The 26,485-nt window shown below is 39.2% G+C and overlaps 1 protein-coding gene across 1 annotated transcript; it reads left to right on the top strand.

Moving 5' to 3' along the window:
* The first annotated feature begins 1,218 nt into the window (after positions 1 to 1,218).
* Positions 1,219 to 24,825, top strand: LOC141766654 (F-actin-capping protein subunit alpha-2). Its single transcript, XM_074633660.1, has 10 exons — positions 1,219 to 1,353; positions 14,646 to 14,709; positions 16,742 to 16,793; positions 17,215 to 17,278; positions 18,824 to 19,030; positions 19,545 to 19,624; positions 21,078 to 21,156; positions 21,759 to 21,830; positions 22,246 to 22,308; positions 23,713 to 24,825. The coding sequence occupies exons 1-10, from the start codon at positions 1,270 to 1,272 to the stop codon at positions 23,851 to 23,853; spliced, it is 906 nt and encodes a 301-aa protein (XP_074489761.1). The 5' UTR covers positions 1,219 to 1,269; the 3' UTR covers positions 23,854 to 24,825.
* The last annotated feature ends 1,660 nt before the right edge of the window (positions 24,826 to 26,485 follow it).

Below are 26,485 nucleotides of genomic sequence, written 5' to 3'. Positions count from 1 at the left end.
GGTGGTGGGAGAGAGGAGGATGATGGCTAAGCTGTCATCCATGATGGAGAATGACTCCCACCCCATGCAGGACACCATCTCAGCACTGGAGAGCTCCTTCAGCGACAGGCTGCTCCATCCAAAGTGTGTAAAGGAGCGCTATCAGCAGGTCCTTCCTTCCTGCAGTTGTCAGACTCCACAACCAGCAGTGCTCCCAGTAAACCACTTGGACACCAAAAACTGACAATAACCTGATATTTTCAGGTGGAATTTCATTAATTCATTCATTCTCACTGTGCAATATCATTTCCCACTTGTTAATAGTCTGTTTATTGTCAATACTGTATATACTGCTCCTATTTTTATACTTCCTTCTATTTAAATGGTTCATATTTTGTTACACTTTGTTAAGCTCTTTTTTGTTTACTGTGTTAGCTGATGCATCTTGTTTTTTGCACTATCCCCTTTGCTGCTGTACACTGCAAATTTCCCCACTGCGGGACTAATAAAGGAATATCTTATCTTATCTTATCTTATCTTAATAAATAAGTTGGACTAGCTGTATGGTACATTACCATAGATCAGTGTGCATAAATCAAATGCATGTGCAAAAACCAATATTGAATTTATTAATTTTTCAATATACACATTATTGAATTAATTATTGAATAATGCAAATGCATGTAGCTTCTACCCAGAACATCCACTACTACCACTGCTCCATAGACACAGACAGTGCAGACTGAGCATCAATCAAAACACTGAGCTTGAACCAAGAATTGTATACATATACATATGTATGTTTTTGTTTTTATTTTGTTATTTTTTAAATTTTTTTTATTTATTATTGAATTGACGCTTTGGCAATATTGTTCACCTGACAGTCATGCCAATAAATCAAATTGAATTGAATTGAATTGACTGAGCATCAATCAAAACTTGTGTTGTTTTTGTTTTGTTTAGTAGTTTGTTATTTGTCTTTCTCTGTATAATATATTTTGGTCTTTTTTTATATTATGTCCCTGCACATGTCTTCACTTGTTTACAGTACATTACCTTAGATCAGTGTGCATAAATCAAAAGCATGTGCAAAACCAATATTATTAATTTTTCAATACACACATTATTGAATTCTTTATTGAATAATGCAAATGCATGTAGCTTCTACCCAGAACTCCCACTACTACCACTGCTCCACATAGACACACACACAGACAGACAGACAGACAGTGTGACTGACTGAGAGCATCAATCAAGCTTGAACCCAAGAGCTGGGAATCCACCCATGCGATGACGTCACGGGGCTCTGACAAGCTGGTGGTGCCGGAAGAAAAGATGGCGGATCATGAGGAGCAGCTATCCGACGAGGAGAAGGTAAAGATGCCGATTTAATCACTAGATAAACTCGAGCTGGGGGGGATGTTTAACGCTCAAAACCTCGACTTGCATTCAGGCTCCGTGTCCAGGTGCATCCTTGTCGTGTAGCAGCTTTATTAAACGTGTATTTAAAGCCTGAACGGCCTCATCAGAACCAACCGCTGCTGCTGCTCTTTATTATTTTTAGCTCGACTTCCGGCTCATTTGGAGGCTCCTTGTACGGTCCTGACTCAAAAATAGGAGCCGTGTACATATTATAAATTCACCTAAGATTACCCCCCTACACCCTGCTCGTCCTGTGGACATGTTTGTATCCTCTCTGTGTCTCTAGTTGTGGATGTTATGGAAGTTTTCACACACCTAACATCGCTAGCTTGTTAGTTTAGCATATAGCATGCTAACACACATAGCTAGACTTACACTAACACGCCCTTTTCTCTGTGTTTGATTACCGCTTTACTGTCTTTTACACAACAATTATAATGGAAGTGGTGGCTTGTCAGATTGTCAGGATTTCATTCACGGTGTGACAGCAACCCTGGGTTAGTGTACAAGCTTGCTAACAACTGTTATCTCTAATAAGTTGCATTTAAGACAGTTAAAAGATGTGGGAACTCTGAGCTCCAGTTGATCAGCGAGATGATGGAAACATCATCTGTATTCATATATGCTTTCATTTAAAAGTATCTACAACTATAAAGGTCTCACACCAATTTATTCTTTTAAAAACTGTAACTGATAACGCTTATGCAAATTAGGTAGTGAAACTGGTACTGTTAGCAGGTTTTGTGCCCCATTACACCCCTGCTAGTTCATTTTCTCGTTTCCTTAAAAGAGCACAGCCAATTCCCTGAGACAACATGAGTGTTCAACTGCATGTGTCTGAGCTGTCTGCACGAATCCTACTTGCATTTTAAGATAGGATAAGATAATGCTTTTTTTAGTCCCACAGTGGGGAAATTTACAGGATTACAGCAGCAAAGGGGGACAGTGCAAACAACAAGAGGTATTACTGTAGTAAAACGACAAAAAAGAATAAACAAGCAAGTAAATAATAAAGATATAGTAGGTAATCAGTAAAAATTGGTTGATTTTGTATTTTTGCAACCTAAGCATCATTGCACATTTTAGTTTTTTGTTAAGCTTTGTTTGCCTTTTGGTTAGGCACATTGACAGCAGCTTCGAGAGAGGAATATCAATGTGATAACTGCTGATTGGAGCACTATTACTGAAACTATTTATCAATGAATTGACAATTGGATAATTGTTTCAGTCAGTTGGTTAAAACAAAATAGGGCTGTCATCGACTAAAGAAATACTTAGTCGACTAACACTCATAAGATTTTGTCGACTAATTCATGGGGATGCACCAATAAGACTTTTTCAGTCCTGATACCGGCCGATACCGAGTATCGAGCCGATAGCCCTAAAAAATGCCAAGAATGTATTGGTTACAGTTGCTGTCATTGTAAATTTATTACTTGTTTTTTTCACTGTTGGTCAGACATCTACATGAGCTCTGATTGCTTGTGATGTGTATTTAACAAGTGAGTGGTGAAGCGAGAGAGAGAGCGGCAGCAAAGGGAGCGAGTAACGTTATCGACTCCGGCCCAAGCAGGAAAAGTTAACAGTGTTTGGTTTGTCCGTTCTGGGCTACTGTAGAAATATGACGGTGCATTATGGTGGACTCTGTGAAGAAGACACGCTCCCTATGTAGCTATAAATGGCTCATTCTAAGCTAACGAAAACACAAACATTCTTATTATCAGGTCAAACGGCTGCAGCCTTTCTATCATTCTTAATGTTTGTCTATCCTGACCTTGCAGCCAAACTTCCTACCAAGCTTGTTAATAACACAATAAACTATTATGAGCTTTCTTCTTGATAAATGGTTGTGAACTCTTCAGTTGCCACTCTGTTGGGTTATGTAATAGGCTACACCATTCAGAGTTAGAACAAGGCTCTGTTTTATGTCGTTCTGTTCCACATCAGCCTGATTCAGAAGTAATTCAGAATTCAGGCAGCTCATTGACCCGTGGGTGTGACCGCGTCATACATTTCATTACAGGGCGAGGGTGTGTGTGGTGTGGATGACTGTGGCCACCTTGTGATTGTGTAATATACTAGCTTCACCATATATGATGTTTTCAGGTTTGTGCTTATAGTGTGAAGCTGTGGTTAAACTATTAATAACTTAAGGTGTTGGAACTGTGAAGAGGGTGGGAGCTTTTATCACCTCTTAACCACATTGGTTTTCACTTTTTGACCAGACAGTCTGATTGTGTAGAGCTGAAACTAAGGCTACATCCACAGTGATACATTTTCGTTTAAAAGCGCATAACTTTTGCTGCAGTTTTGCCTAGTGTCCACACTACTCCGGCGTTTTCGAACCCCTAAAATGGATAACTTTGAAAATGCTGCTGACCCCGTTTTAGTTCAGTTCAGTTTTAGTCTGGACAGACAGAAACTGAGAATTTTGAAAACGATGACACTTCTTGATTGGGTGTTATCAGTCATGACGTGTCCTTCCCTGATTCGTAATACCACATCACGTGAACCTTTTCCAGAAGACAACAAATGACATCAGCCTCGACCACCAGTGGTTAATTTCAACATGGACAACGAGTTACAAGTGTTTATTGACCTTGCTGTCTTTGCCAGTAGCTGTTATGCAGTTAAATTCTGCATTTTATAATGCAACTACTGCCTACATGCGCAGGAGGGAAGCTATTATTCGACATGCACACTTTATTATACTCACATGTTGTTTTAACCAAAAAAAATGCAGTTTTTTGCATGCAGTACAAATGTGGTGCTGTGTGTTATTTTTACCTATTCTAAAATTGTTTATTTCTGGTGTGTTCTTTATATAATGACAGTTTTCCTGAAATTAGGTTTAAAAAAAAAAAAAAGCGATATATATCGCCTTGCTTACAATATTGCAATATATTAAATTGTTACCCCTGTATCATGATATGTATCGTATCGCCAGATCCTTACCAATACACAGCCCTAATGCCCAGTGTCCGCGAATAGTCTTGTGATATGCGTTTTGTAGGCGTGGTGGTATGGACGCAGATTAATTCTGAAACGGCTTTAAAACGCTCATCTGGACGGAGATCATTTTGTTATAAAATGAAAACGTAATAGTGTTGATGTAGCCTAAGAGTGATGGGTGGCGACCCGCCAGGCTGACTGGTAGAGAAACGGGCGCTGCCAGTAGTCAGTATTTAGCTGGTGGAAGCTGTTTATTTCCGTCTCTGAATATGATTGGCGTGGGACCAAGTGGGTTACATTATGCATCCATTCACTGTACTGTATGTTGTGCTGTTAAAAGCAGAGCATTTCCATGCAAACACTGCGGTTGCATTTTGTACTTTGAAGGCCGTCTCTCGGTGCATTAGCTCAGAGCAATCAGCCATCTGCTCTGGCCCCTCAGCTTCTTTTGAGCAGCTCAGAGGGAAAACTGCAAAGGGAAGACATTTATCATCTGCCTAACACTGTCAGCGAGTAATAGTTTCCAAATTTGAATAACTCTTTCACTGGCTTCGTAGAATAAAAAGAAAACTCCAAATGATGTTTGCTGTCGAGCCAGTGATGGTAGAGTGGATACAAACGATCGACAACAGACAGAATCTGTTGGTACTTTCCCACATTGAATGACAAATCTACAAACTTGCTTTTGTGGGAATCCTTGCTATGATCTGACACATTACTGTGATAATCTATTTTGGAAGAAGCAGCTTGGAGACACTCTTTTGATAAGTAGCCTTAGAAAAGTTAACCCCGGTCATTTGTTTTTGGCTGCGACTTTGTCGAATACAATCAATAGCTTCGAGTTTGTCTCTGTGAACAACTTCCTGAATGGTTCCCATGAGAAATTTCAGTCATGTTGCTGTTGTGGCTGTCAGTGTCACTTTGCTCTTCCAGAAAAAAAACCCTGAAAACTCCCTGATGGGGAATTGCTAAAGAGTCTCCTTCATTTGTAAATGATTAAACAGTAAGAAGAGTCTCGTCTTTTTGAGTCATTCGGCCTGCCAGCTTCCTGATTACAGCAAAGAAACCACACAAGGGTATTACAGGAAACTGACATTACTCAATGTGTGTCAGTTCCTTTGTCTGTACTTAAGTGTCTGGGCAGGTACCAGAACCAGAAAACGAGCACTTTTTTATTATTTTACCTGTCAAATTAATTGTTTCTTACTGTAAGAAAACACCTGAAACAATGATCTAGTACAGAGCAAATTGATTGACACAATAGACAAACCAAAAACCTAGATTTATAAGCAAGTGGCTGCTCCCCACCTTGTTTCGCTGTAGTTTACACTTCTACTTCCACTTCGTATTCTAATTTTTGTCTTTACACAAGAGGTACATTTTTGGCTAGACTTTTTGACGTTGCTATAAGTTCAAAGAAACACTAATGTGTCTGTGATGTGGTTCCTGTTTCAGAAAGGAGAAGACATTTCTGTCAGCAGAAAGTGGTTTGGTGAGAATCCATTGCTTACTTGGTTTTTACACTGTTGATCAGACTTTGTAATCATATTTTAGACATCTCTATGAGCTCTGATTGCTTGTGATGTGTATTTAACATTTTAAAAAATGTTTTGTAAATGAAATGATTCAATGATTAACTACAAAAATAGCCAGTAAATTAATAAATGCTGAACTCAAGGCTTCAAAACCGTAGTCCACAAACCAACGGGTGACGTCACGGTGACTACGTCCACTTCTCTTATACAGTCTACGGTACATTCGAGAGTGGAAGTAAGATGGTATATTTATTGCCTTAGTTCTTACTCCCAATCTTTATTGATGTGATGCTGCTGAGGCGAGTTAATGATATCCTTACATACTCATGCTGATGTGATCAATTGTAGATTGGTTAAATTCACAACAGAGGTATCAGCATGTTTCAGAGTTTGTTTGTAACTCTAGTTTGTTGGTAAAAGAGACATTGTGAGATGGTGCCTGGTGGAGTTTTCTAAAAGTGCTAGATTATTGACTAAGAATACGTAGTGATTTTTGTGCTGAAGTGGCAGTTGTCAGGAGAACAGAGCAAACATGGGTCTCTGTTGATGAGCAGAGATAAATGAGGAAGCTAAATAAATGTTACAGCTCCTCTTTAGGTCAATCACATTCCATGATGAGATATAACACACAGCACTAACTTTTGAGAAAATGTAATCAACAGTGTCTGAGATAATGTGTGTGGTATTCAGCCCAAACCTCTCTTTACCTGAGAGTGTGTATAAGTATGTAGGGCTCCAGACTATAATAATTAAGTTCAATTTTGTAACCATTTTCTGAGAGAGAGCAACTAAAATGTTCAGTTAGTAATCACAAACACACCCTTGATTTATTAATGTCTTTGTTAGGAGATTGATTGATTGATTGATTGACATCAGACCTTTCTCACTTGTTGATCACCAGCACTGGGAGGGTGCAATAATTAGCTTGTACTGTTTGTGTGCATGTTGCTAAAGAGAGAGTAAAGACAACTCTTTGAAGTAAGCAGCACACAAATTCCATAAAGTATTTGAATGTGTGTTGCAAACATTTAAAGGGGCTAGATGTAAGAATCAATGATTGCTTGTTAACAGCGACACCTGAGGGTTGTTTGACCACCCTGGGCCACCATCCTTGCAAACGTCATCATCCAAAATGGCATGATAAATATTCACTTCGTCTCCAGCACTTTATGATAAAGAAATCTTGATTTGTACAAAGATCTGGATGTCTATGTCAAATATATCAACCTCTAGATATATAGCCTATTACCCTTTTTGCAAAATTGCAATACAAAGGGATTTACGTAGTACAATAAATAAAAAAAATAGCGATAAAATACGCTCTTGTGATGGGAGATAGGAAAACATATATTCTAGTATAGACCAACTTGCTTAATGACTCAGACGGTTACGCTTGAGACCACAGTACCTCTTTTTTTCCTCAAATGTCCCAGTTTGAAGGTTTTATTGCTGTCTGGGCAAGAAGGGTAATAAAGAAACCCTCAGACAAAGTATAATCCTTTTTAAAATTAAATAATGGTGAAATGAAATCATCTCATTTTAGTGGAGATCGCAAACTCCCAACAGCCCCCTATGTGTCCCTGAGCTTGGCTTGTGAACGGTTGTGTTGGACCATAGGGATATAGCCTAGTTGAATGCTGAAAACTCAGTGGCATCTCCCTTTAACTGAAGAATGCATAGACAGAGAAGCGCTGTCTGTACGTGCCTTCAGCAGTGAAAGAGAGATGAGGGAATAAATGAGCATGTTTTTCTGTCTAAACACTCGGGTCGAGTACCGTGCCAACCTGAGAAGAGTTAACAGCCTGGCTGACCCAGGAGTTCACTATAAAATGCTGAATGTTGATGTGTAAAGAGCAGTGGCTTTACACTGTGGTGTGTGTCCGCATACTGGAGGAGGTAATGCAAGCCAGTGATATTCCATGTATTGCAAAGCTGGCTGCTTCGGGTAATATGACACTACTTTTTCCAGCACAGTGTAAGGATAAGTCACAGGCTGAAGGTGACAGATGGTCTCATCTATGGTAGACAAGGCAGCATTATTCAGGTTCAGTATTTATGCAGCACAATGAGAGTCCGTCCAGTAACTGCAAGGTCACAAGTTTGATCCATGCCGAAATATACAGCATGTGTGTGTCATTTTCAACAGTTAAAGGGGCTCTGTACGACATTCAGAGCATTAATAGAGCAGCAAACTACTATTGTCTATGTAAAGATATACTGTAGAGGAGTAATGTCTACCTGAGCAGAGAATGAGGTCACTCTCCCTCTGTGTGTGTTGTAATCAGAGCTTCTCCTTGCTTTGTTGACATTGCCGGGCCGGCTGCACGTGCTTTTAGTGCAGGTTCGTGCCATGTGAGCGTGCCCCACTGGCTAGCTTACGGCGGTTACAGCTGATAACGCTGTCCCAACCCACGACATCGTCGCGGAAGCGTAGCACCCACCCTCCGATTCCCCCCTCAGGTTAACACTGTTCTCTCAACCGGTAGCGGCATGGAGGGAAACTGGCGCCAGTCTGCCGGTTGAAGATCGGCAAAGTTTCACTTTGGGGGTATTACAAGACCAGGCGTTATCATTCCACTTGACGAGGGCGGCTTCAACCACAGGTGCTGTCCCTGTGTGCATTCGTTTTTTATTCAGAAAATGACTTTCTTTTTCCCGTTATGATATCAATGTATCAATGCCTCAGGTAACCAGTCAGAAAGCAGACAGTCCATGAGGCAATATTCACTATGACTAGTTACCGAGCAAGATTGAAGTCTAGATAAGTTAACATAAACGCTTGACTGGGAAGAACTGAAACTGGCGGCTGCCTGGAAGGAAGGAAATCAATCTGAAAACTTGCTCATAATGCTATTTATGGTTTGCAGTCTGCGTGATTTGTAGTTAATGGGCTGAAACTTGCAAAATCACTGGTATGATATGTGAACCCTCAGTAGAGCAGGTGGCGTTGTGTCAACCTGAGTGAATGTATGAAGCACGGTGCTGCTGGCGTAAAAAAGAACGAAGTGCCCCAGAAAGTCATTACTCTCTAACATGGTGTCACATTTATTAAAATGTCTTGATCTTTCCTGTTAGGAAACCCCCTCCAATAAAATGTCTGCTTCTGACTGTATTTATACCCAACATCACAGCCCTTATTTCATCAATTTAATCTGGAGCCGACAGCCGCCACCTCCTCATTTTGATTAGCAGAGGAACATTTCTAGTTAGCCTACGGCTGTCTGATGGTCCTCCTCCTCTCTCCGCCATCACGCTGTCGACTTATTATTCATGAATTATTGCATCCAGCCCATCACCCAATCCCCCAAATATTCACCCACATCAGACAGGTTTTCCTCTAAACTTGGCCCCGTCTCTGCTGTAGCATTTCAAGGCGTCTTTTTCTTTCTATCTAGGATATTGAAATGGAGGCCTGCCAGGGAAGGGGATCAAACTCTGGGAGATGATGCAGCTTAAAATGCCCGCGGGCCAAAATACTGCTTCAGTTTACTCCTGCTGTGTTTTTTGTAGTATTATTATTTCCATGGCTCTGGATTGGCGTGATAAGGCGATTTTGATGCCAGGATTAGTTTAAGTGTGGTTTCAGTGACAGTGGGTGTCGTTTGGGATTAAGAAAGGGTGCTCCGTAGGAGGGTGGGTCGTGAGGTTGGTGTTAGTGGGAGTGTCTGTTGCAAGGAAAGGAGGGGTTGCTGGGTAATATGAGGATGAATATACATTGAGCAAGTTGAAAGGAAAGAGACCAGCTGGTGTCTAGGCCAAGAGAGCACAAAGACACGAGGATCCCACACTACAGGGGGTGTTTATGTCCCATGGTCTTTGTGTGTGTCTGTTATCTCCAGTATTATTATTCCAGCTCACGACTGCGTGCCAGCTCCTCAGAGTCCACCCCCTATGAATCCTTAGAAAGATAAGGGGATTGACTATGGGAGATAAAAAAGCCTGTATTTGCAGCAAAAAGACTGTCCGAGATCATGATGACGATGACTGTGATCGAGTCATATTTAGATAACTCTCACTCACACTCAAAAACGCACACAGCAGCAATTGTCGGACTCTCTCTGTTCCTGTAAAATGACCGGACTACAGTCAGTCCTTCTGTTTCCATCAGCTGCACAAAGCTGTGTGGATGTTCACATGTGTTTATGCAAAGAGGTCTCAATTGTCGCATGGGATAACATACAATATATATATAATATATATATAATATATATATAATAACAAAACAAACAATATTTGTATCTAGCCTCACTGTAAAAATAGAGGGATAAAGTTTAACATGAAAATAACCTGCAAGAGAAGGTAGAAAAGTGAATGTATTTGTTTTTATTGACTGTTTCATTCCTCTATTTTATTTTATTTATACAAAGTGAATTTTTATTTATTTTTAAAATAATAAATCGTACACCAGTAACTTGGTTAAAAATCTTAAAAATTAACAGAATTTGTATTTATTATTAAAATAATAAATCGTACATCAGTAACTTGGTAAAAAAAATCTTAAAAATTAACAGAATTTATATTTGTTATTAAAATAATAAATCATTCACGAGCAACTTGGTAAAAAATCCTCAAAATTAACAGAATTTATATTTATTATTAAAATAATAAATCATTCACAAGCAACTTGGTAAAAAATCTTAAAAATTAACAGAATTTGTATTTATTATTAAAATAATAAATCGTACATCTGTAACTTGGTAAAAAAAATCTTAAAAATTAACAGAATTTATATTTGTTATTAAAATAATAAATCATTCACGAGCAACTTGGTAAAAAATCTTCAAAATTAACAGAATTTGTATTTATTAATAAATCATTCATCAGCAACTTGGTAAAAAATCTTCAAAATTACAATTCAAGTGTTAACTTTTTTAATGCAGCAAAAATTTGGTCCAGATGTAAACAGGAATTTAAATTCCAGCATATAATGTATATAGTATATAAACATAGAGTAGAATTGAATAGATCGGATCCATTGCCACCGATACCCGATCCAGCTATTGGAGTCAGTATGAGATCGATATCCGATCCAGTATCGGTATCGCGGTGCATCCCTACTATTGCCATAGGAGGATGTAGGCTGTTGTTTAAGTGCAATAGTAGAACTGGTTTGAGGTACTTAGAGGAAGAGGAAGTATTACCCTGTTCTTAACTAGCTTTTAACAGTCAATGCCTTACTCATAATCCACTAATGGAGTGTCCATCTCCGCCTCCTCCTGTCAGTGATTCATTTTAAACCACATCACTCCCTTGGCCTTATCTCGTCTCCTCTCCATGCACCCTAAAACAGTGAGCTGTCAGATGGGATTGTAAAACTATCCCTGTCCATTCTTTACTGGTCTCTCCCTCGCTGTAGGCGCTACGCAATTAATTCTGCAAGCACGATTAAAATATCTGTGGTCAGCCCTATCTAAACCAATGTATTCATTGACTTGAAATCTATTTTCAGGCCAAACACTCAAACTGGTTATAGGCATTCACTCAGCGTGTTATTCACACCTTTATTCTTGTCAGGGTGGAAAAAAATCATTACAGTGGCCTGCTCAGAGTATTAGGGCCACAGAAAAAAAAGTCGTAATATTATGAGAATAAAGTCAGAAGTTTACAAGAAAATAAGTCGTAATATTATGTGAATAAAGTTAAGTTTAAGAGAAGAAGTCGTATTATTATGAGAATAAAGTCATACTATTATGAAGTAGTAATTTTACGTGTTATTTAGGAGGGGAAGTAGAGCAGTGTGCCGCCTGTGTGAAAATGAGGAACGTGGAGCATCTTGTGAAGTTATACTTTAGTTTATGTTTCACAAATAAATAAAATACTTCATATTTTGGCACATCAGCACCACATTATCATAAGTATGAGGACCTTGAAAAGATTGTGCAAGAAACTGCGTTTATTCCGAAGAAAGAACCACACGGACCTGATGGGGAAATTGCCTCTGTTGTGGAGGAGGAAATTACTTTTTTTCTTGATATTGTATGACTTTATTCTCATTAAATTACGACTTTCTTCTTGTATTATGATGACTTTATTCTCAAAATCTCAGATTTTTTTCCCCCTCAATGTGGCCCTAATACTCCGTCGTAGATTTCTGTCTGTCTTGATGCAGGTGAATTGGGAACTGAATTTCCTGTAGGTGTGACTGTATTTGTCATAATGTGTGTGTCAGCTTAGCTCCCTAATAGACCGGCTACCTGTAAAGTACCCTACAGGGTAAAACTCCAGCCCCCCGCCACCCTGTATAGAATAAGAGGTTCAGAAAATGGATTTATGGATATCATTATAATATTACGTTACATTGAAACAGAAAGACAATGCACAGAAAAAGCGTAGAGTAATGTTATTATTTCTGACTGAGACTGTACACCCAAAGTCCAGCAGTAGTTACAGTGGTCCTACTGACCTTAAACTCTATTAATAGACTTTATTGAAACCAGATCTGGGTATGCCAGATGATAGAGTTCAATTTTGTGTCAGATAGTTGAGCTGCTCTTAGTTTGTCTTGAGGAGTAAAGAAACTAGAGAATATTCGCATTTATGCAGCTGGAATCAGAGAACTTTGACATTTTTTCCCTTGGAAAATTACTCAAACCGATTAATTGATTATCAAAATGATTGGCGATTAATAATAATAATCGTTGCAGGTCTATGTCTATACTAAGACAACAACAGTGATAACATGTAAAATGTAAACACTTATTTCCAACAGGTATAGACAGGTTGATAGAGATCACGACGTATTTACTGTTCTGAATCAGTTCAGTTCAGATCATGAGGAAGCTGGGATTCCTACTGTGATGAAGACAAAACTAGACTTTACCTCAACAGTTGTATCTCTCTCTGCCCGTAGAGCAGCAGATGTGCAGCCCTCGTTCTTCAGAGGCAAACCATTAAATTAGCAAAATAAAAAGACAAACATCGCCACATTGCCCCCCAAAAAACAACAACCAGCAATGTACTCAGCCAACCGCAGATCGCCAACATATTCGTCCAATCGCCCAACCCTGTTGGTTGGACACATCTCACATACCTTAAGTTCACATGAGCTACAGATAGACAGTGGCGTTGTTTTTGTCATCGGAGCCTGTTCCAGGAAGCAGCTGAATAAAACCCAGAACAGGGACTGATGTAAACTGATCAGATAACCAATCTGGATAACTTTAGTTTGCCAAATAATACGTAAACTTAATCCCTGTAACAGGCCCCTGGAGTGTCTGGGAGATGCTCTCTGCATATGGAAAGTCTGTTTACAGTGCCGTCCAGTGTAATGAGGGAGACCCGATGCAAATTAGTCTTCCCCTCGGGGATGTCGAGTCACAAACAAACACACTTTTTTCCACCAGCTGTTTAACAAAGTGTGTACTGTGTTATATTACGCACACACCTCCATTGTGTTATGCTTTTTTAGATCGTTCAACATAAGTGGGTCATGATGATCTTATGACAGAGGATGCAAGATACACTTTGATCTCAACATCACACTCTCTCACACACACACACGCTCCTGTTCCTCCCCGAGTGGCTTCCTTTCTCTCAGCATCGCTCATTAGCAAGAATCAATCTGCAGCTCTGCGCGAGTGCCAGAGCACTTGTATACACACACTGCTAATAATGGCCCGGGGGACACACACACACACACACACACACACACACACACACACACGCCTTGTCACACACACATACGTATACAGTAAATGAACACCTTCCCTGTTACACCAGCTTGGGACTGGGGGGGACCTGGCCGAGCCACGTTACCATGCCAGTGATCGAGAGGGGTAGTGAGATATAGAGGTAGGGCGAGAGAGAAAATATGTACTAGAGTCCTCAGCACATTTTTATGTCCTTATATGGCTGTAAACCATGCGGGGGAGGGAGGGGCCGTCGTCTCGCTGTCAGTTTGACATGTGACCTGGAAACAGGAAGTGTTGTGGTTCAGCAGAAGAGAAGTGAGGAAGGGGGAAAATGACTGCTGCTCAGATGAGCTGTAGACTGAGAACCGCCTCCAAAACCAGTGACTCAGTAACATCACACCCTCTGTTGGCCACAGGGCATACATATAGGCAGTGTTTACATTGGGAATTTAGGCATTACATGAGTGGACTTGCATTCAGTGCAGCACCAGGGTGAGATAAAAGTTCAGGAGACTTTAAAAGCAGTCAGAACTTCATTTAATGACTAAAAACCTCTGTCTTTCTCAGTGGGAATTGTGGCAAATTGTCAAGAAATTAAAAAAACAAAAAACATAAACAAACAGTTTTAAATTAGGGCTGTTGATTAAAATATTTAATTGCAATTAATCGCATGATTGTCCATAGTTAACTGCAAATTAATCACACATTTTTTATCTGTTCAAAATGTACCTTAAAGGGAGATTTGTCAAGAATTTAATACTCTTATCAACAAGGGAGTGGACAAATATGCTGCTTTATGCAAATATATGTATATATTTATTATTGTAAATCAATTAACAACACAAAACAATGACGCATATTGTCCAGAAACCCTCACAGGTACTGCATTTAGCATAACAAATATGCTCAAATCATAACATTGCAAATTGCAGCCCAACAGGCAACAACAGCTGTCAGTGTGTCAGTGTGCTGACTTGACTATGACTTGCCCCAAACTGCATGTGATTATCATAAAGTGGGCATGTCTGTAAAGGGGAGACTCGTGTGTACCCATAGAACCCATTTTCATTCACATATCTTGAAGTCTTGTTTTGTGTCTGACCTGTATCTTGTTTTTTGTCTGCAGGTACGCATAGCAGCGAACTTCGTCATCCACGCCCCACCAGGAGAGTTTAACGAAGTTTTCAATGGTGAGTACTCTGTTTCTCCTCTATATAATGTGTTTTTTGTTTTTTTTGACACGTGAAAAATGACTGGCATGTCAAACATGATGTGATTTAGAGCTGCTTAGAACTAATTGCCAACTATTTTGATAATCTATTAATCGGTTTGAGTAATTTTTTAAGAAATCAATCAAAAATCAAAATTCTCTGATTCCAACTTCTTAAATGTGAATATTTTCTGGTTTCTTTACTCTTCTATGACAGTAAACTGAATATCTTTGAGTTGTGGACAAAACAAGACATTTGAGGACGTCATCTTGGGCTTTGGGAAACACTGATCGACATTTTTCTCCATTTTCTGACATTTTATAGACCAAACAACTAATTGATAAATCAAGAAAAAATTCTACAGATTAACCAACAATGAAAATAGTCATTAGTTGCAACCCCAATGCATTGTGGGATATTTATGCTGCTATAGTGTCCACCATATATTATATATATATATATATATATTAAATATGATATTGTCTCATCGATTGCAGGCCCCTGAATTCGATCGGATCTAAATCGTATCGTTGCAGACTTTGTGATATCAGCAAATATCGTATCATTGTTCAAAGAATCAGTATAATATTGTATTGTGATGAAACTTGTGATTTACACCACCAGTAGTAATTTTACATCCTACTGCAATATTACAACATGCATTGATCTTATTTGATACTGGTGCCAAAATTGAACATGTTCAAAGTGGTTTTAAGTAGCAAGTATACATTTTTTCATCTTAAACTTGCCTGTTAGATGTAAGTTTATTGTTGTGAAACTGGGCCTATTTTCACAATGCTCTCTCTAAAATAATTTTTGTAGTTGCTAAACGGGAGCTGAAATTGAAAATCGCTTCTGTTCACGTGTTTTCTTATCATCCCACTGTGGCCACCAAGAAAGCAAACTGTGATGTTTTGGCCAAATCGCAGCTCACCCTGCAGCGTCAGTGTTGACACCACGCTGTCAAAGTAGAGCCCCTTTGAGAGTGTGTGTATGTGTTTTGGCATCGTTAAAACCTCGTCCGGCCTCGATAAATGTCGTCACCTCAGAGGAGCGCTGGCGGGCTGTCTGTCTGCCTCTTATCACAGCCTGACAGCCACACACACTCTAAAACACTTTGTCCTCTTTCATCTCTGTGTGATTTTACAGCCGTTTCCACTGAGCTAATTCACCACGTCGGCTTCACTCCGCCGGCAGACTGACTGCAGGCAGCTCTGTCTTTGTGTTGGTGTGTGTGTCACGGTGCTAATCTGCTGTACCTGTCTTCTTCCTCTCCTCTCCATCTTCCTGTCCTCTTCATCTTCCTCTCCTCTACGTCTTCTTGTCCTCTCCATCTTCCTCTCCTCTCCTCTCCTCTCCTCTCCTCTCCTCTCCTCTCCTCTCCTCTCCTCCTCTCCTTCCTTCACTCCTACTTCTTCCTCTACTTCCTCCCCTCCTCTCCCCCTTCCTGTTGTCTCCCCCTTCCACTGCTGTCCTCCTTCCTCTCCTCCTCTCCTTCATCCTATCCTATCCTCTCCTCTCCATCTTCCTCTCCTCTCCATCTTCCTCTCCTCTCCTTCTTCCTATCTTCTCCTTCTTCCTCTCCTCTCCTTCTTCCTATCTTCTCCTTCTTCCTCTCCTCTCCATCTTCCTCTCCTTTCCTCTCCTCCTCTTCCTCCTCTTCTCTCCCCCTTCCTCTGCTGTCCTCCTTCCTCTCCTCCTCTCCTTCATCCTATCCTCTTCTCTCCTTCTTCCTCTCCTCTCCATCTTCCTCTCCTCTCCTTCTTCCTCCCCTCTCCATCTTCCTCTCCTCTCCTTCTTCCTATCTTCCCTGTCTTCCTCTCCTCTCCGTCTTCCTCTCCTTTCCTCTCTTCCTCTTCCTCCTCTTCTCTCCTTCTTCCTCTCCTCTCCTTCCTCCTCTCCTCTCCTCTTCCCTTCCTCCTCTACTCTCCTCTCCCCCTCTTCCTCCTCTCCTCGCCTTCTTCCTCTCATTCTTTCTCTCCTCTCATAATCTCACCATTTTTCTCCTCAGATGTGCGATTGCTGCTCAACAATGACAATCTTCTCAGGGAAGGTGCAGCGCAGTAAGTCTCCCCTCATCAACTACTTCCAGGTCTTGAAAAATGTTTTTTTGAATTTGCAAAAAGTCTTAAAAGTCTGAAGGGAAACACGAGTCGCAGTTCAACAACCAGCAGACCCACTGTTACTCTCCATATTGTATTTTTTTTTTCTTATTACAATTAATAGGGCAGTATTTCATCTCTCAACACAGCTGGTTGTCAGTTGGACTTTATGTTTGTGCAGATTTCTTTACTTTTTTTTAATTAAAGAGAAAATTACTCTTCAGCTATAGATTTAATTTGGCTTTAGTCTACAACCATATTGATTAAACACCGCTGTCAGCATATGTCATATAGACAAACATCTTTAAATCCAGCCTAGAATAGTCAAAGTACTGAGTTTGGGGTATATGAAGTAACTTTTTGTCTCTCTCTCTCTCTGCAGTGCATTTGCACAGTACAACTTGGACCAGTTTACCCCGGTGAAAATCGAGGGCTACGAAGAACAGGTGAGATTATGCTTCACTTTTGACCTAAAGAGACGGCGGCAGCTTAGAGGTTAAATACAATAGGATTACATAATGGTCCGAATCTGTTGACTATTTAAGGGAATACTTCACCCACCAATGACCATTTATGTATCAATTACTCACCGCGTTTTACTTTGAATTCTTGAAGAAAACTGTTTTTCTCGCTTGCGGCGATCGGAGAATCCAAAAAGTCTTGATGAATTAAAGTGAATGGGGGGCGTGTTCAACAACAGCAAGACCATATCAAAACATCCGTTTACAAACTGTCACACAACTCGTGCAGTATAATCCTCTATAGTTTAATTTATCCAGTCTTAAGGTCTTTGCACACCAATTCCGTATTTTTCGTCCGAAATTGTCGTACCTTTAAAAATAATTACGACCTCACGTTGTGTCAATCACGTTTACACACCAACTCTCAAACTATTTTCCGTCATTAAAGTTTTCAGAATGGGTTCGATTTCTGCGTTTTTTCGCATCCGTCAAAAGGCAAAAGACGAGGGTTTGACCACGCGGAGCCACCGTCCGTGCAAATGTCATTATCCAAGATGGCTTTTGATAAACATTCACTGTCTCCCAGCACAAAGCGCTTTACAATAGAGAAATACAAGAATACAGAGATGTAGAATTTAAAGATAGATTGCGGCAGGTGATTGCAGAGCAGCTTGGAATCAGGGAAGGTCACAAAACAAAGGATGTACAAGTATTAGACAGTAGTGATTGTCCTCTAGGCTGCTAAACGATCGCTTCCTGCTAATGTCATGTAAAGTCAAGATTGTAACACCATTGCAGCTAATCTGAAATTCAACAACAGATTTTTTTTATTTTTGTTATCCAGTGTATAACACATTTCATATAATAGTGCTTTACAAATGTTAAAACAGTGGGAAGAAGAGCCAATAACAGAAACAAGATAATCAGCATCCTAAACAGACAGGGAAAAAGCAACAAGCTTATTCAGTCTTAATTATTATTATTACTATTATTATCGCACTAATATTATGGTCTCATGTGCTGTAAAACAGTGAAGGGGGGGGGAGATTAGATTAAAGGACCAGTGTTCTCCTCTGCATCCACAGGAAACCAGATCACAAACACGTCTTTATTTAAATGTCATTGCTGCCCGTGAGTGTCTGAAGGTTGAACATGCTGCTGAATGAGTGTGTCTGTGTGTTGGCTTCAGTAATGATTGCAGCGTCTTATGCAAAGATGTCATCATGTCCCTCTGTTCCCGCATCACGGGTTGAAATTCCCCCGTCTGATACCCAGCAGGCTGAGTGTTGAGGTGGAAGACAGTCAATGGAAAGTTCCTTTGTCTTCATCCCTCCTTTTACTTTCCGCTAAATCTCCTGCGCTCTGCCATCTGGTCTTGTTGTTCCTGTCTTTTCCACTGCTCTTTTTCTGTTGTTCATCCGTGTCCTTGTCTATTTCTTCACTTTTTCCTTTCTGTCCGCTTTCTCCTGATACATCTCCTCTCGCTCTTTCACTCAATCTCCTTTTTTCTTTCTCTTTATTTCCCCCCAGGTCTTAATCACAGAGCATGGCGACCTGGGGAACGGCCGGGTCCTGGACCCCAAGAACAAGATCTCCTTCAAGTTCGACCACCTGAGGAAGGAGGCCAGCGACCCGCGGCCCCATGACGTCGACGGCTCCATGGAGGGCTGGAGGAGCGCCGTGGACTCGGCCGTCAGGGCCTACGTCAAGGAGCACTATCCCAGTGGAGTCTGCACCGTACGTCCCAGCCTACCCCACAACCACACTGACGTACCCACAGTCACTTAAAAGGAGCAGTTCACTCCAAATGTGCCGACACCTCAACATACAAGTCCTCATTATTTCTATTTATTCATATAATGTGATTGTCACAGTGAGCAAAGACAACAAGAACAAGTAGTTTTTTCAACCCACCCAGTACAGTACAGTACATGATGTACAGTATTTTGAAATGGTTGCTTTATAAAGCTTCTGTTGTGCTTCTTCTTTATTAATGCAAAGTGAGCAGCACGGCTCTGCTGCTGACACGAACGAGCTGCACTGCGAATTAGTTGTGTGTGGTCTGCCAAATTGCGTCTGAACATGTATTACTGTCTCTCGGCTGCACGTCAGCATGAACTTTATTCTGTAACCACAAACCACATTCAATCGCTTCACATGTTGAACAGTAACGAGGAACTTCGAGGTGGTCGTTAGCTGTGAGAAGATAAGCTAGTGTGAAATCATAGAATATTTTTGTATTTCTTCTCAGATTTACGGGAAAACCATCGACGGACATCAAACCATCATCGTGTGCATCGAGTGCCATCAGTTTCAACCAAAAAACTTCTGGTATGTTTTAGACAGTTACTTAATATTCAATGTGACTTTTTTTTTTCAAAGAGAAACACATTATACACACAAAGCAGTACACTGTTTGATTCCAGAAGAGCCTCTCTTGGGCTTGTCCCAGCGATGGTTTCCAAATCAAACTTAGAAAAGCCTGAACTGTTGTTTGATATGTACAAGACGCTTCAAAGGCATTACTTTAATGGCCAGTTAACTCTGGAGACTGTTGGGCCTCATAAGCGTTGCTGATCTGTTTCTGATCGGGTTAATCTAATTGGATAAGAAGTGCACCAATCCTCTTTGCTGCTGGGTTTTACTGGGCTTACGGGTTGTTGGGAGTAATGATCCCACAGCTCCTGTATGTGACTGCCACCGTTTACCGCCATGTTCCTGTAATGAGGAACCTACGGGGCCAGATATGGGAGGAGATTAGGATATGAAACTGAAATTGACAGAGGCACCGTGTTTGATTCAAGGTCTATAATGTGGTCGTAAAAACAAGAATAAACAGCTGGAATTGTCTTTATGGTACTCGGATTCAACCATTTTATGTGATTAGATTTGGTTTCATATAATGACATTATCATAAAGAAAACAGCTTTTCTTGAAATCACATTAATACCTTATTATTGCTTTCAAAGAGCAGGGTTAATAAAATGGCTCTTTTATATCAGATGATGCAAACAGGCATTTAATAGCCATGATGCTAATTTATTAGCATGTGTACAAGACAGGGATATCCTCAGTTATCTAAAGGTCTGAATTTATACTAACACTGCCTTTGTGCTACACTAATATTATTAGTATTATACTATTTGTAGAATTAGATTCCAGTGGTGGTTTCATAGAATTGTTTCTGATTTGTGTGATCAAAACAATTCCAATAACTCCAGCGCTTTGGAAAGTCCAAAAGTCTAAATGTATTAAAAAAAAATAGATCTAATCCTTTCCAAAATTCACAAGATGTTTTTATTAGCGCTGTCAATCGATTAGTTTGATCCCTCGTTTCTTCTATGGATGCTTCTGCTTCTGTTGTTTTATTCAGGTGTTTCCTTTAATTTGTCAGCTGTCTGTATGTTAGAATAGCTATGTCTAAAAATCTAATCCTGAGTTAGCTTATTTACTGGTAGCTGATAATGTTGAATATATCATGATATATGATGTGACATAATGCAGCTCAAATGAGAACACACTGTTTCTTATCTCTCTTTGGCTCATTATAAAACTCAAGATAACGTCTATCGTCTAGAAGATCATCTCAACTGACAAAGTGTGGTGAATATTTCTGTTTCCTGAAGCAGACGTGTGTTTTTTTTTTAGCAAGACATGCGGTCCACTTGCAGCTTCAGATGGGGGACATTATTGCCAACTCTTCTAATTTTTGTGTGACATTGTTGTAAGTTATGTTATGGAAAGTGTGATTCAAAGTCTGGTTTTCGTCTTCCTCTCTGCTCAGGAATGGACGCTGGAGGTCAGAATGGAAATTCACCGTCTCCCCCTCCACCACTCAAGTGGCAGGAATCATGAAAATCCAGGTATTTTGTTATATATTGTATTGTATTTTTATTTTATTTATTTAACCAGGAAAAGCCTCTGTGAGATTAAAAATGTCTTTTTCAAGAGTGACCTAGCAAAGACAGCAGCAGCACATTGAACAAAGTTTCAGACGTACAACTAATAACAGTTACAGACAATAAAACTTCAGGTCACAGCATGAATATACAAAAATAAGACTCAGGTCACATAGGGGGGCAAAATAGCTCAGCCAAAGCATCTACAAGCTGAGTTACCTTCTTACAACTGCTTCAATCTATTTTTAAAAACACATAAAGAGACCAGCTCCCCTAGACCCTAATCAGTCTGCAGTAAACACCAAGCAGCAGGAGCAGCATACCTGAAAGCCCTTTTTCTAATACATGCTTTAGTATCACGTGTTTTTAACACCTAGTCTCTACACAACTAGATGAATAAAATCTGTTTTGTCATCTTGATATTATTGCCTTATTATCCTTTAGAGTGTTTTTTTTAGACCCGACACAGCTTTTTATTGTTGCTTTTCTACATGTTTTATTGTTTTGAGTTGCAGAATGAATTTTATGTACTCAATGTAGAGAAACGAAACCTTTCATTGTTCCAGGTTCATTACTATGAAGATGGAAACGTTCAGCTGGTGAGCCACAAAGAGGTGCAGGAGTCCATGTCAATTTCTGTGAGTATAACTGAACATGTTTTTTATGTGTACGCAGCAACAGATGAAAAAAAGTAATGTGCTGTGACCAGAGCTCAAACCACAAAGACATAGACCTCAAATATAGGCTACAGCAGTCAGCAAATTCCATTCAAGTCATCTCATATATGACTGTGACATCTCATATATTGAATACATTATTCTCACTATTAGTTTTATTTATTGATGGAAATTGTACCTCAATAATCCATCCCATTTCTGGTTTTACCTCAAAATGCTGTTTTGATTTGCCGAACAGCTCCCTGCCTGGGGATGTGTTTTTCCTAATTATTTGCAGTGTGGAGGAGTTATTAGCTTGTGTATTCTCTGAAGTCTTTTGTTTATGACACCTGTTCCCTTTACTCTTTTTAATTATGTGTGTGTTGTTGTCTTTCAGAATGAGGCTTCAACTGCAAAGGAGTTTGTTAAGATCATGGAGGCTGCAGAGAACGACTATCAGGTTTGTAAAAATGTGAAACGGATATTCTGTGTTATGCAATATGCGGATAACAAGCTTTCACCTCAGCTTGAGGTTTTTAACCAACATGTACATGAAGAGGATTGTTGGTCCCACACTTTATTTTACTGATTAATTTACTGATGGTGTGAGATATGCAGTTGGCTAAAAATGAAACATCATCATGAAGAGCTCATGTTTTGCAGTTGTCAGGATGAAATGATGAAATCCTTCACTTTCACACTGCAAACCTCCATCACAGGATTTTCCTCATGATGTCAAGTTTTTAGGCTACGGCATATCGAAAGCTGAGTCATAGTGGGGAATTCATTTAAAGGAACTAAAGACTTTATTTGACTTCCCAGAACTGTCATACATAAACTGAAAATATTTTTGAATCTTAACTATTTAAACATATTATCTGAAAATCAAATCAAAAGGCAGGTCCATCTGCGTTCTGTTCTGTTTTTTCCTAATGGAAAAGCAGTGACGTAGGTCATCAAAGTAAGCTAATCAAGAAGGTTATGAATAATGTGAACGCTAGCACTAGCTGAGTCAACGTTAGCTGTGCTAGGTTTGGAAATAACTGAAAGGGTTAGTTCAGATTTTTTGAAGAGGGGTTGTATATATACTCCTAAATTCTGGGAGGCGAAATTACTGTTTTTGTGAATGGAGTCTGGTGGCTTTTAAGAGAACGATACAACGGCTTCAGTTCCCCGTTGTAAAGGGCTGTCTGACGGAGAGGTAAAGATGCCACCTAAAAAAAATATATCAGTTTACGTGTGTGTTATATTTAGAATATTTTCTCCACTTTACCTCGCCGTCAGACAGCCCTTACTGGTGGGGAACTGAAGCCACTATATCACTCTCTTTAAAGCCACCAGACTCCATTGACAAAAACAGTCATTTTACCTCTCAGAACACAGGAGTTGCTGGTCTACCGCTGCATTGATCGGTTAGTTTGTTGGTGTTATTGTGTGACTTTATGATCTGAACTAATGTGGCGTCTACAGCAGTACGTTGCTTAGCTTCCTGCCGGTACGCCGACCGCCATCTAAGTTACTGTATGAAACATTAATGCACTGACCATAAGGATGTTTATATACTGTACATGTAGCGGCGTCATCTTGCGGAAACCTACGTCAGATCACGTGGGAAAATAGCTTTTTGACGCTAAAACATACGTACTTTGACCAAAATTTGAATGTTTGGATTTGAATACATAATACGCTACAGAATGATATAAAAAAGTATAATTCTTGAAACAAACAAACAAAAAAGTTAATGATTTAGTTAATCATCAAAAAGGTTTCCATAATGATCACACAACACCCAGACTCATGCATTTAAATACATTTGACTTATTTATAATTCTCCACCTTCCTCTCTCCATCTTTCTCCTTCCAGACGGCCATCAACGAGAATTACCAGACCATGTCGGACACTACCTTCAAAGCCTTACGCCGCCAGCTTCCTGTGACACGCACCAAGATCGATTGGAACAAGATCCTGAGCTACAAGATCGGCAAGGAGATGCAGAACGCTTAAAAAAACGATGGAGAACATAACAGACAACTCCCCCCCCCCACCCCACCCCCACCTCCTCCCAAACAACGTTGCATGACTGGATAGTTGTATCGTCTTTGTACAGAAATTAGAGAAAACTGGGACAAAGAGAGGTTTTGGTCTCACAGCCAGATGTCACATTACACATTGGATGTCTACTTTTATCGATGTTATTTTGTTTTTATACAGACACTGTTAACTCCTCTGTATATTGAATCTATGAAGGTAAAGATAAGTGTATTTGGGGAAATATAACTTGAGGAAATAGTACAAGTCGACATAGGAAAGGGGGGTGAACACTTGTATGCAAAATCATCCTTATAAAATACAATATCACGTGTGCAATATTTATTGTGTCAGTGAGACCACGCCTTATATTTGACCTGCTGAAAAAACGGTTTGAATTTGATGGTGAAACAAATCAATTTTGGGAGAATTGTTGCCCAAAGAATGACTCCCTTCACTTCAACGAAAACAAAAAAATACCTTCTTTGTGTTCATTGAATGGTATCTTTGGCACAAGCAGTCACCACTGTCAGCCACTCAATGTTCTTGTTCCCTCATCTCGGTACTTCCCTCACCGTTCGTCCTGTATGTGAGATCTTAAGCTCGCGGCGCTCCCGGCTAAATTGCCTTTTTTGACTTGACACCGTCTGAACTCTCACTCGGCGCGGGGGAGTTCTGTGACCACTTAACAAGCTTAATTAACAAGTCATCAGTCGCTAAGTAATGTGCATAATGTCCAATTTACAATAAAATCAAAACGTATCACATTCTCCTCCAGTGCTTATTTTTATTAAAAAAACAAAAACAGAACCTGACTGTATTATATAACAAGGCACATTGTAATATATACCTGTATGAAACATCCTGTCTGTCAGTTTGGTGATTTATTTCCATGAGATTAATTGTAATTCAGTCACAATTATGTTGCATTAAATGACAAATTTTCTATTTACTGACTCACTCATAATTTGTGATGCTCTTTATTGTGTAAAAATAATAATCAAACTCAAGGTGTAATATGAAAAACTTTAAGCCAGGGTTCTTTGAGGTCCTAAACCTTCTCATACAAACGTTATTTGACTGCACTTTGTCCTAAAAAACAGATTAATTTTAGTTGGATATAACTGCACATACGTCTTTAGTTTACTCTACAATCTTTAGATGTTGTCTCTCATTGTGGTTTATATTGATAGATGGCATCATCAACAGTGAAATTGAAATATCTCCTTAATCGAGGAGACTCTGAAAGGACTTGAACCACACGTTTGGGAACAAATGGATGAATACATTTTACACTTACATTCATCCATAATTACGAAGTAGAACATGCTTAAATACCTAAATAAGAAATGGTAGAAAACAAGACTGTCCCTGTGTGGTTTTATGTTTTCATTCATGGGCTGATTTTATGGAGTCAAAGGAGGATAAGAACAATGTTCATTTAAGTTGGTGCCTAGTTTTTGAAGGTATGAACATGAACTGCAGATTTGGAGTTTTATTAAAGATTAAGGATTTTTTTATATTATATCATAGTGCCATTGCTTTTAAATTAAGTGATAGCATTTGTGTTATTTCATGAATCCAACTGATGGAAAAAAATGTTTTATTTGACACTTACCTATGCATCAGATTTGAGGAGTAAAAGTACAGCTTTACTAAACTGCTTGTACTATTTACTGCTTTTTAGGTAAGTCAGGCGATTTGACTGACTTAAACTTGTCCAGATAGCCTTACAGTTCATTTTTTAATCTATGGGGAGACATTTGATCATGACTGCAGAGGAAGAACCAGATAGACCAAAGTGTAATATAAATATATATCATTTTACATTAGTGAACCACTCTTCATGTGGCTGAGAAAAATCAGTGACCTCAAAGTGTTGCTGCCATTCATTTGCCTGTCTGGAAATAACTGTGGCATCATGACATGATATGACACGACATGGCAATCAAAAAAATAAGTTCTCCAAAGCCCTCTTTTTCTGCAACATCAAACATTTTTTGCATTCACCATTGAGGTTTATATCAAATCTTCCACAAATCAAATCTTCCACCAGTGTTTCAAGACTGCAAGACAGTAAAAGTGGACGCAATGGAAACAATAACAGCAAAAATCCATGTAAAGACATGTTTTTAAACCAATGGGCTCCTGTAATTATTATATTATATAAGATATTACTTATTTTAGAATACCAATGTGATATGGTGCGGTACTGATTTAATTGTGAATTTAGCCAAAACTAACATCAGTTTCTTTTAAGGCATTTTTATTTATTATTATTATTATTATTTATTTTTTATCTTTATTTTTGGAGACTCTTCTTGATGTGGATGCATATCATTTTTATATTTTTTTTATGTTTGTTTGCCGAACTATGAATTTTTTATTATTATTATTTCCTGATAAAGCAGCTGTGTATAATCCAAATGTACATGAGTGTGAATAAGAAAAATATTTAAAAAAAAGAAAAAATGGAAACAATAACAGCGAAAATCGATGTATAGACAGACATGTTTTTAAACCAATGGGCTCCTGTAATTATTATATTATATAAAATATTACTTATTTAAAATACCAATGTGATAAAGTGCTGTACTGATTTAATTGT

The sequence above is a fragment of the Sebastes fasciatus genome, chromosome 4, assembly GCF_043250625.1.
Source record: "Sebastes fasciatus isolate fSebFas1 chromosome 4, fSebFas1.pri, whole genome shotgun sequence".
NCBI lineage: Eukaryota > Metazoa > Chordata > Actinopteri > Perciformes > Sebastidae > Sebastes > Sebastes fasciatus.
This window is presented reverse-complemented; position numbering and strand designations above follow the sequence as displayed.

Excerpts from the sequence above, each read along its gene's own strand:
- LOC141766654 (XM_074633660.1), top strand. The coding sequence starts at position 1,270 with ATGACGTCACGGGGCTCTGACAAGCTGGTGGTGCCGGAAGAAAAGATG. Across the intron at positions 19,031-19,544 it reads ATCCCAGTGGAGTCTGCACC|ATTTACGGGAAAACCATCGA; the intron begins GTACGTCCCAGC and ends ATTTCTTCTCAG. Across the intron at positions 19,625-21,077 it reads TTTCAACCAAAAAACTTCTG|GAATGGACGCTGGAGGTCAG; the intron begins GTATGTTTTAGA and ends CTCTCTGCTCAG.